The 12,215-nt window shown below is 48.2% G+C and overlaps 1 protein-coding gene across 5 annotated transcripts in view; it reads left to right on the top strand.

Annotated features, from left to right (window-relative positions):
- The window catches only part of Arnt2 (aryl hydrocarbon receptor nuclear translocator 2), a 176,156-nt gene that overhangs the window by 56,262 nt on the left and 107,679 nt on the right, over positions 1–12,215 (top strand). For all 5 annotated transcript variants that reach the window (XM_004658245.3, XM_045145314.1, XM_045145313.1 and 2 more), the window contains one exon: positions 6,285–6,332. In XM_004658245.3, coding sequence (XP_004658302.1) covers positions 6,285–6,332 — 48 coding nt within the window. The remainder of the gene's footprint in view (positions 1–6,284; positions 6,333–12,215) is intronic.

Here is a 12,215-nt window from a genome sequence, read left to right as displayed (position 1 = left end):
TCCTACCTTGAAAAACCACCACCACCAACAACAACAAGATAGGAAGACCTGATCACTTGAGGGTTTTGGATCCTCCTTGGCTGTGCGCTTGGCCCAGCACGGTCGGTCCTGGTCCTTCTTCCTTCCTGGCTGGCTTTCTTCCCACTTAGCTGCCAGCCTTCGCCGTGAGAGTCCTAGCAAGCTGCTGCTCGACACATGGTGAAAGTTCAGGAATGTGAGACTCTTTCCCAAGCGGCTCTGCATGTGTGGGAGAAATTAGCTGAAGAGAGTTACCTGAGGTTCATTCTTGGTTTGACCTCCCTGGTCTTGGTAAGGGGGATGGGCTCCAAGCGGGCAAACTCAGTGCCTCCAACCTTAGGGACAAAGTGGCAGTGAGTGATGGTAGGAGCTGTGCCCACTCTGGCTATGCCCGAATCTTGCCTTTGGGGATGGAATTGTGGAGGCTGCAGGCAGGGACGGACCAGCCCCTTGCCACTGCCTTGTAGCCCAGGACCAGTTGTCTAATACGTCCCCGCTGAGGGAAAATCACAGAAGTCAGGAGGCAGAGACAGAAGAGCGTTTGAGAGTTCAGCCTTATGAGGTGAAATTGTTTTTAAAGGGCATTTCTGGTTTTATGCATATTGCTTCTGTATTCTCAGCAGGTCCACTCACTCCAGAGCATTTTCTGACACCTTGTCCCTTTGTTTTCGTAAGGGGAACTTCAGGTTGGCCTAAAGTCACTCCTGTGTGACCCTGTTGGACCAGATTCAATTGGCATGACTTTTTCCTAATGAATGCTGTATTGTGACTCATATTTGATGAGACTTTATGATTCTTAAACAACTAGAAAGATTCACACCTCTTACTCGTCACTAAGGACATGATCAGAAATATGGAGGGATGGCTTAGTGTTTAAGATGCTTGCCTTCAAAGCCAAAGGACTCAGGTTCAATTCCCCAGGACCTATTGTTAGCCAGATGCATAAGGGGGTGCATACGTCTGGAGCTTATTTGCAGTGGCTGGAAGCCCTGGTATGCCCATTCTCTCCCTCTCCCCCTCTCCCCCTCTCCCTCTCTCCCTCTCTCTCTCTCTCTCTCTCTCTCTCTCTCCCTCCCTCCCTCCCTCCCTCCCTCCCTCCCTCCCTCCCTCCCTCCCTCCCTCTCTCCCTCCTTCTTGCTCTGCTAAATATACATAAATAAATAAATAAATAAAAAGAAATGCCTACCTTGCCTTTTTATGAAAATAAGAATTCAGGCTCATGGACAGGACAGCGGGGTCAGATAGGTTTTAAGCTCGCCTTTCAAAGACTCTTACGTTACCCACCCATTGTGCTGGATTCTTTTTAAGTGGATACAATAGAGCTTTATAGTAGATTTTGATTTCTATTTTATTATACAGATGGTTCAGTAGAATGGAACACATAAAAGACATAACAAAGGATGTTTTACTTACACATTTTATAGCAGAAGTAAACACATAAACGTATGAAAATTGTCAAAAAAAGTTTTAAAATATAGAATAAATAAAATCATCTTATTGTAGCCATATTCAAAGCAGAGATTTGAGATGTGACAAAACCAAAGGCAGCGTCTGGGCAAGTGACCTTTGTGCCTTTCAGGACAGATTTTTGGCTGTGTTGTGGAGAAACAGTGAGACTGGGGTGGGATGTTCTGCTAAGGATATGAACAATCATATGAGGTCTTGGTTTATCTCTTGAGTTGGTCCCAACTCACTGCCTTTCTAAATTACTAAATCTGCTGTTGCTTGTGTATAACTACACACGATCACAGGGGGAATGCAGTTTCTCTGCTTGCTGCTGCACACGTGTGACCGCACACACTCACAGTGGGAGACACGGTTTCTCTGCTTGCTGCTGCACACGTGTGACCACACACACTCATAGGTCACAGGCATGGTTTCTCTGCTTGCTGCTGCGTACGTGTGACCACACACACTCACAGTGGGAGACATGGATTCTCTGCATGCTGCTGCACACGTGTGACCGCACACACTCACAGTGGGAGACACGGTTTCTCTGCATGCTGCTGCGTACGTGTGACCGCACACACTCACAGTGGGAGACACGGTTTCTCTGCTTGCTGCTGCACACGTGTGACCGCACACACTCACAGTGGGAGACACGGTTTCTCTGCTTGCTGCTGCACACGTGTGACCACACACACTCATAGGTCACAGGCATGGTTTCTCTGCTTGCTGCTGCGTACGTGTGACCGCACACACTCACAGTGGGAGACACGGATTCTCTGCATGCTGCTGCACACGTGTGACCGCACACACTCACAGTGGGAGACACGGTTTCTCTGCTTGCTGCTGCACACGTGTGACTGCACACACTCACAGTGGGAGACATGGTTTCTCTACTTGTTGCTGCGTACGTGTGACCGCACACACTCACAGTGGGAGACACGGTTTCTCTGCTTGCTGCCACACACGTGTGACCGCACACACTCACAGTGGGAGACGCGGTTTCTCTGCTTGTTGCTGCCGCACACGTGTGACCGCACACACTCACAGTGGGAGACACGGTTTCTCTGCTTGCTGCCGCACACGTGTGACCGCACACACTCACAGTGGGAGACACGGTTTCTCTGCTTGCTGCCGCACACGTGTGACCGCACACACTCACAGTGGGAGACACGGTTTCTCTGCTTGCTGCCGCACACGTGTGACCGCACACACTCACAGTGGGAGACACGGTTTCTCTGCTTGCTGCCGCACACGTGTGACCGCACACACTCACAGTGGGAGACACGGTTTCTCTGCTTGCTGCCGCACACGTGTGACCGCACACACTCACAGTGGGAGACACGGTTTCTCTGCTTGCTGCCGCACACGTGTGACCGCACACACTCACAGTGGGAGACACGGTTTCTCTGCTTGCTGCCGCACACGTGTGACCGCACACACTCACAGTGGGAGACACGGTTTCTCTGCTTGCTGCCGCACACGTGTGACCGCACACACTCACAGTGGGAGACACGGTTTCTCTGCTTGCTGCCGCACACGTGTGACCGCACACACTCACAGTGGGAGACACGGTTTCTCTGCTTGCTGCCGTGTACGTGTGACCGCACACACTCACAGTGGGAGACACGGTTTCTCTGCATGCTGCTGCACACGTGTGACCGCACACACACTGGGAGACACGGTTTCTCTGTTTGTTGCTGCACACGTGTGACCACACACACTCACAGGCGGGAGACACGGTTTCTCTGCTTGTTGCTGCACACGTGTGATCACACACACTCACAGTGGGAGACACGGTTTCTCTGCTTGCTGCTGCACACGTGTGACCGCACACACTCACAGTGAGAGACACGGTTTCTCTGCTTGCTGCTGCACACGTGTGATCACACACACTCACAGTGGGAGACACGGTTTCTCTGCTTGCTGCTGCACACGTGTGACCGCACACACTCACAGTGGGAGACACGGTTTCTCTGCTTGCTGCTGCACACGTGTGACCGCACACACTCACAGTGGGAGACACGGTTTCTCTGCTTGTTGCTGCACACGTGTGACCGCACACACTCACAGTGGGAGACACCGTTTCTCTGCTTGTTGCTGCGTACATGTGTGACCGCACACACTCACAGGCGGGAGACACAGTTTCTCTGCTTATTGCTGCGTACGTGTGATCACACACACTCACAGGCGGGAGACACGGTTTCTCTGTTGCTGCGTACATGTGATCACACACACTCATAGGCGGGAGACACGGTTTCTCTGTTTGTTGCTGCATACGTGTGATCACACACACTCACAGGCGGGAGACACAGATCTTGATCTCTACTATTTCATTGAAAAATCATAGTTTCAACTTTCCAGTGGAAATCAGAATAGTCTGGGTCCAGAACAGACCATCCTTTTCTTACACCTTCCACTTGCCGGAGTCTCAGCCTACCTGACCAACCTGAAATCATTTTACTAAACAGCTCACTTGCCCATTTATTTCCTTGGGGGATCAGGCAACAAAAAGAGAACGGTCTTTCATAGCACGAGAGGAGCTGGCCATCCTGGTTTTCTGAAGGCTCTCAGTTTTAACACAGGTGTCCTAGATCCCAGAATCCCCTTAGTGCTTGGTCACCCTGACCATTTCACAGGCTGAGGGGCGCAGTTGACCCGTCAGGTACATTGTGTGTAGTAGTTTGATGATCACCATCCTATCAATCTCAACTAGACGTAATTTGAAGAATAACTGTGTATCTAACACCCACTTGATGCTTTGATAAATTTTTGCATAAATTTTTTAGAACTTTGAAAGGCCTTTCTTTTTTCCTGTTACAAATTTTTTTTTGAGGCAGGCAGAACAAACTGCTCTTTCCCACTGTGAGCACTAGGTGGCAGTGTGGTTCTGCAGAATTCCGCGTGGATTTGGTTAATATTTATGCTGGTTTTTTCCCCACGTGTAATTTTCAGGAAGGTGAGATGACGCCTTAGTAATTATGTATAATATTGATGAATCTGTTTCATGTAGAAAATTATGCATTCAGCTCCCACTTGTCCCATTGACCACTACGCAGCTCATGCCCAGTGCCCACTTCCCAACAGCGCTCCGGGGAGGAGTGCATGCAGGCGTCTCCCCTCCTGGTATGCGGGAGTCTTTCACCAGTTCTTTTCCTTCTTCTTGTTCCTCTTGCCCACACCCCCTTCTCTTTTTGCAGGGGCATTACTGTTATCACGACTATCTTATTCTTCTCTGACTGTTTTATTCATCTCTTGCTCTTAGGGTTAGCCAGATGGCACCCCATACATAAAAAGGAACACTAAAAAGTGTCTTCCCTCCCTTCCTCCCTTCCCTCCCTCCCTCTCTCCCTCCCTCCTTCTATCTCATTTTTCTTTATTTCTTTCTTCTTCTTCTTCTTTTTTTTTTTTTTTTTTTTGGTTTTTCAGGGTAGGGTCTCACTCTAGCTCAGGCTGACCTGGAATTCACTACGTATGTAGTCTCAGGGTGGCCTCTAACTCACGGCGATCCTCCTATGTCTGCCTCCGGGTGCTAGGATTAAAGGCGTGCACCACCACGCCTGGCTTGATCTCATTTTTCCTTCCCTTATCGCAGCCTAGTTCCTAGGTCCTCTAAATTTCTTCAAAGCTTGAAGGTTCCCATGTGCCTCACTGGGGCCTCTGTTGGGGTGCATTTGTCAGGATGGTTCTTTCTCTTTAACCCGTTTGCTTCCTGGTGGCTTGCGTGGTCTGTGCCTTCCCTGGGTCACTTCTTAGCAAAGCACTTAGGGCCTGGGAGGTTGCAGTCACACACTCTGATAGTCCAGCAGCTTTGGCACCTGCTGCTGTGGTCTTGTGGCACACATACCACCCTTGTTTGTGTTTGACACTGGGTCCTATTGTGCAGCCCAGGACTCTCCATTGTTATAATGAGCTACTCACTCAAGAAGTTTCTCTACCCTAGTTGCCAAGCAACTGACTTCCCTCCTCCTGGGATCAGGAGGGGGGGTCTCACCCAGTGCACCAGGACCATTAAGAACAAACAGGGAGACACAGGGACTATAGACACCCCGTTCAGTAACCCCATAAAACATGGGTTTGTAATTTGCTTCCTCATTCTGGGTACACTTGAAAGGTCCCCTTTCTGCCCCAACATCTTCCTGGCACAAGTGGAGCTTGTAGTTTTGAGAAGGAGTATTGGGGATATGAGCTGAATAAGGGATCATCAAGACTTCATTTTTACATGGAGAGACCCAATAATGAAGAAACCTGAGGAATGACTCAGTGAGTAGACAGCTACTTTGAGTGGTTTGGGCCCAAATGACCATTTCTTCATCTGTGGCTATGTTTTCAGTCCTGAGTATAACAGAACAATGTTCTTGGCACTGAGATTCATCAAGGTCTACCAAGCCACAAGCTATATGCAGCCGAGAGTGTTCACTTTTTCTTATCATCCCTCATCACCATGAACATTTCCGGTTTTCAAAGCCCCTTGAGGAACAGACCATAAAATGAAAAACTGGGGTGGGGGAGAAAGTGTTGCTGTGGAATACGCAGTGTGGAGGGAACCGAGCATCCCAGAGATGATGGGAGACAAGAAAACTTGATGTTTCCGTAGATGACTGGTGAGCATTCTAGGGGGCAAGTTGGCACTTGAGTGTCCCCAGCCTTTTGTTTCCTGCTTCTTTCTGTCAAGAAACCTTGGTAGCACCGCCAGAGGTTGGAGGCATTGGTTAATAATCTGATGGGCCAGAGATTCTGTTCTTTCCACAGCTCATGACGCCAGCTACAGTGTTCTGAAGCTTTAACCAGTGCTCACTTGTGACCTTGGCTTTTTTCAGAATGGACTTCGACGATGAAGATGGTGAGGGTCCCAGTAAATTTTCAAGGTGAGTTTCTTTTGCCTTTCTTAAGCCAATAGCAAGTAGTCGCCTGACTGACATCACGGGGATTTGGTGTGTCTTGTCATAGAGCAAGCTGTTGCCTGCAGCTTGACCATTTTGTCCGTGCCCGTTTTGTTCCAGTAATTGACCTTGTAGCAGACAGCTACTAGGTATGGTGACACATGCCCGTATTCCTAGCACTGAGGTAGGAGTATTGCAAACTCGAGGCCAGCTTGTGCTACATAGCAGAGCCTGTCTCAAAAAAACAGCTAAAGTAAAAATAAAGAAATTAAATAGTTACTTCTTTTTAAAAATATTTATTTACTGTTTATTTGAGAGAGAGAAAGAGACAGAGAAAGAGAGAGAATGGGCACACCAGGGCCTCTCACTACAAACTGCAGACACATGTGCCACCTTGTGCATCTGGCTTCCACGGGTACTGGGGAATGGAATCAGTGTCCTGATGGAACCTGGTCCTTAGGCTTTGCAGGTGAGCGCCTTAACCACTGAGCCATCTCTCCAGCAAATGACTAGTTCTTAATCCTGCTTGCAGTTTGGGTAAATGCAACTTTAATGAATTCCCTTTTCAAAGACAAAACTATAGTTCTGGCCAGGTGTGGTGGTGCTCATGTTTATACCCAGAACTTGGGAGGCAGAAGTAGGAGGATCACCATGAGTTCGAGGTCGCCCTGAGAGTATATACTGAATACCAGGTCAGCGTGGACTAGAGTAAGATCTTACCTTAAAAAAAAAAAACAAAAAACACTAGAGTTCAAGTTTAGGGACCCTACCTCAAAATATTAAAAATAAATAAATAAGGAAAAATGTGAGACACATGTTCTTTGTTCTGGATGCAGGACATAAAACTGGCAGTGTGATACGTCTTAGCTGGCTGTGTGGGCAGGTCCTGTGCCCAGCCCACCTCACAGGAAGGCTCTGTGGCTGGCGATGTTACATGATGCACACTCAGAGAATAAGGCTGGCTGGCCCCATGGGTTCTATTTTCATTGGTTTTATTTAGGTTAAACTATTGTAGCAAGCTTGGCAGTGCTGAGAGAAGTAGACAGTGTACTTACGGAAAGGCCTGCCTTGACCCCCACCCCCATCACCTAGGATAACTTGTACATGAACTTGGCAAGTTGCTGAGGTGATGGCTGTGTTTGTGTTTCTCCTCTATCCATGGACCACATTTGGACTGACAGCCTAGGTTGTTTTAAACAATTATGAGATCCCATTGGACCATCTGTCTGCTTGTCCCCATGAAGTGAGCTTTGGTTATGGTTATTTTTATCCGTAACCAAAGTTGTTGTAGTTATAAATTAAGTATTTTCTGTACAAACATGGGAGGGATTTCTGCCTGGTTACTTTCCAGGGATTCCCAGAGTCTTCCAAGTCCATGGAAAGTGTCTAGTCCTCTCATTAACTTTCCTCCCCATGAAGTGGCCTGTCCTCTTCCTGGGTCATCTTTGGTTGAAACACTAAAGAGAAGATGAGAACATTTCCATCATTAATGACCTTACTGAGAACATGTCTATCAGTGTGATCTTGATGAGAGCAAGTCTATCATTAGTGACCTTGATGAGAACATGTCTATCATTAGTAACCATGATGAGAACATGTCTATCAGTAGTGACCTTGATGAGAACATGTCTGTCATTGGTGACCTTGATGAGAGCATGTCTATCATTAGTGACCTTGATGAGAACATGTCTATCGTTAGTGACCTTGATGAGAGCCTGTCTATCATTGGTGACCTTGATGAGGGCATGTCTATCATTAGTGACCTTGATGAGAACATGTCTATCATTAGTGACCTTGATGAGAGCATGTCTATCATTAGTGACCTTGATGAGAACATGTCTATCATTAGTTACCTTGATGAGGGCATGTCTATCATTAGTGACCTTGATGAGAGCATGACTATCATTAGTGACCTTGATGAGAGCATGTCTATCATTAGTGACCTTGATGAGAACATGTCTATCAGTAGTGACCTTGATGAGAACATGTCTATCATTAGTGATCTTGATGAGAGCATGCCTATCATTAGTGACCTTGATACATGTCTATCATTAGTGACCTTGATGAGAACATGTCTATCATTAGTGACCTTGGAGTTTCTAATCAACACAAGACATGAGGCTCTGCAGCAAAGTGTATGTGTTCTTTATCCCAGAGCAGACAGGGCCCTTGGTCTCCACAGCCCTACTTCTTAAGGATAGATCTTAGTATCAGCAAATGCTTTGTTCCTGGGAAGGAGCTAGCCTTAGAGCTTACTGTTGCCACACACACAGCCTCTCTTTTATAATGAGCAAGGACTTGAGCCTGTGTCAAAACATCCCTTGAAATAACATTCCGTAGCATGTGTACCTCAGGAAATGACGATGCTGGGACATAAAGAGGGAGAGAGGCGAGGAGTGACATACGCTTGACGTTGCAGATCAGTGTTGGTGATGAAATAACAGGGCAGGGAGGCACCGAGCTCATTGTCTTAGGCCTGAGTGTGAGGAAGCCGAGACCCTGTCCTGTGGCTCTCTGAGCCTCTCAGTGAGTCAGATGTCACACAGCCAGGTTCAAACCTCAGCTTCGGCGAAGCACATCCTTTGCGCTACATCTTGGAAAGAGAGAGAGGAGGTACATCCAACATGTGTTGTTACAGGGCTGTGTTCGCAGGACCTGGAGGCCATTGCCTCTGTTACAGTCACATATTTGACAAAGCTTTGGCTGACGGGCTTGTGAGCGCCTCTGAGCTGTTCGCAGTTGCAGAGGTGACTGGGTCCAGTGCTCACATTCCACTTCCCCGTGGGTGAGGGCCGGCTTCCGATTGGCTCCTGCCAACCTTGGCCAGATGTGCCTGGGGCCTCTCCTGTTTCCTGTCTCTCTGCTCACAGTCAGTTCAGAGCACCTTCCTCAGAGAAGTCTTGGAAGGCATGGAGATTGAGGTGCAAGCCAGTCTCCCCCCTCCTTTATTGCCTCAGCATCCAGGCAGGTGCTGCATCGTGACCTCTTTCTCATGATGTGTGGTCAGTCAGCATTCCCAGCTTTTCTCAGATCTGTATATTCTGCCTGTCATCAGACTTTGTGCATCGATTTTAGATGTGGGAAATATGGTCTTGGTCATAGGAGCGGGTTCATGGCTCCTCCAGTGGGACATGAAAGGAAGGTCGCACAGCACAGCTGAGTCTTGGGTGAGCACACTGGTGCTCTCTCTCCCTCCCTCTCCCTCTCTCTCTCTCTCTCTCTCTCTCTCTCTCTCTCTCTCATGTTCTCTCTCTCACACACCACAGTCCCCCTTCTAGGACCAGCAATGCTCTCAGCCTGCCTCACCATGTCCCCAACCCCGACCTCTGTCTCCCACATTGTGGTTTGCTGCTTTTGGCAGTGACATGCAGAGTATATTTCTTTTGCATTCGGTGTTTCCATCTCCTTGAAGTCAAAGGGCCTGGTGGGGAAATAGCCAGCTTGCTGAGGACCTATTGCTGGATGGGGAAGTGCTTGTGGGCAGGGTAAAAGCGAAAGGGCATGTGGCGCCCGGGGAGGGAGCGCTTCCCATGAATGGGAACACCATCAGTGCATCTACATGGGGAGGGGTATGTGGTTAGCCAGAGGTTTGGAAAATTCAGGAACAAGGATGGGGAAAGGTGAGGTCAGAGGACCCGGGGAGAGGAGAGGTGGCGCCAAGCCCACCCAGAAGAACACTTGCTCTGTGATACACAGAAGGAGATGCAGACACAGATAAGAGAGAAGCTGGTGGATGGGTTGAAAATTGAGGGCGGTGTGCTTTCTGGGTTGAGAAGGAAGGGAGTCCATGTGAGTGAATGTTCATATGTTTGGTAGTACACTTCAGAGAAAAATTTGAGATGCCTCTGATTTAATTAAAAGGAAACTAACAGTGTTCTTTACCTGTCTGCTTCAAAGTACCTGGCAAAAGCAACCTTAAAAGTGAGAAATTGTCTTGGCTTACAGTTCAAGGATATCCAGTCAGTTGTGGCAGGAACATGAAGCAGCTGGTCATATCCAGTTCATAGTCGCAAAGCCAAGAAAGCACAATGTTCAGCTCAGCTTGCTCACACTATTTACTTACTTACTTATTTATTTATTTGACAGAGAGAGAGAGAGAAGAGGTAGATAGAGAATCGGTGTGTCATGGCCACCAGCCACTGCACATGAATTCTAGATGCATGCGCCACCTTGTGTATCTGGCTATGGGGTCCTCTGGAACTGAACCTAGGTCCTTAGGCTTTGCATGTGTGTGCCTTAACCACTAAGCCATCTCTCTAGCTCTGTTCTCACCTTTATATGTGATCTAGAGCACCAAAGCATGGAGTGGCAGTGCCCACATTTAGGGGTGGCTCTTCTAACTTCAGTTAAACTAATCTAGAAAATCTCTAAAGCATGTCAAATTGACAACTAAAATTTACTATTGCATCAACCAAAGAAGAGTGTAAAGTCTTTGGGTCATGGACCACTGGTGTGAGATGGCCCTGCTGTGGTTTGCTGTGTGGATTCCTGAAGCACTTCCCAATTGACTGGATGCAGGGGTGCAGATTTTTCATGGTCTCAGGATTGGGGAATGTGATAGATGAGGTTGTGGGGACTAAGGTGTCACCTTGCGGGCCCTGAAGGAGTCAAGCTAGAGGCCTAGCTGCAGATGAAATCATGGGAAGCCAAGATCCAGGAAGGAAGAAGAGGTCATGAGAATGAAAAGAAGAGCTGGAGACTGTGGTCGTGGGCTACTTAGATTGAGTGAGGGTGTGAGAGGCTAGACAAATGGGAAGTTTGGGGTCAGTATCACGGAGTGTTAAGCATGTTAAGTGTTAAGTACGGGTAGTGGCCTGGTGTACAAACGGAAGGTCCTAGGGAGACAGGAAGGTGTGATGTGCTCTGCCTCATGCTCAGGCTAGTGACAAAGAACTTGCTGGAAGTAGAGAAAAGTGACATGAGTTTCAGAGCAGAGGCTTCTTTGCCCAAGAGGCTGAGGAGGGAATTTGAAGAACTAGCCTCGTGTCCACACTGATCCAGGGAAGTGGCTTCCACTAGTCAGCTCTGGCCTTGACCTCTGTCCCCTCTTGGAATGCCATTATCAAGTCATGGGCCCTAAAAGCACACAAGGATGGGCTCTCCATCTTCAGCAGACCGGTTATATACCAAAGGGAAACATGAACTTCCATGGTGTGGACCAGTTCATGATACCACCCTCTCCACAGAGTAGGCATGGCCTTGTCCACCCAGAGGGCGGATGACCATCGTACAGCATAACCCATGAGCCCTCATTCAAGCAGAGGCCATGCCTTCTCACCACATGGAGGCGCATGGAATCTTCCTACTTTAACAGCAGCTGGTACATTTCGTAGGACATCCCAGAATGCTCCCCGTGCTGCAGCTTGGGTCAGCTGCAACCAGTGGGCAGTGCCATCTAGAGTATTGTTTTGGGGTGGGGACAGCTGACCTCAAAGAGAGTTATATGCCTTGCACTGTCCATGTGACTTACACTTGTTTGTGAAAGTTTATCAAAATGAACAGTAGACACATAACTATTGCAAATCTTTTCTTGATAGATTTTTAACTTAGGAACAATGAACTTTTTACTTCAAGCTTCTCTTGTCACTGCATGTTTCCCGCCTGATTCTGCTATGTTCACACCTGCTCTGTCCCCTTCCCCTAGAAGACCTTCAGAGGCAGTCCTCTCCATTGCTGCACCTCAGCTACAGCGCTTGGGATGTAAGGGCACAGGTCTGTGACCACTTGTTGATGGCTTGCTGGCCTCTCTTTATGCCTCTGGGCTGTCTTCAGGTGGTCTCCACTAGCCCTTCACAGGGAAGGTTGTAGCACCTAATGTCATCCAACCCAAATTATTCCTTATGTATTATAGGGTTTGGTTGATGGACC

This window comes from Jaculus jaculus, chromosome 3 (assembly GCF_020740685.1).
Source record: "Jaculus jaculus isolate mJacJac1 chromosome 3, mJacJac1.mat.Y.cur, whole genome shotgun sequence".
Classification (NCBI taxonomy): Eukaryota; Metazoa; Chordata; class Mammalia; order Rodentia; family Dipodidae; genus Jaculus; species Jaculus jaculus.
The sequence above is the reverse complement of the archived record's forward strand: the minus strand, read 5'-3'. Positions and strand labels throughout refer to the sequence as shown.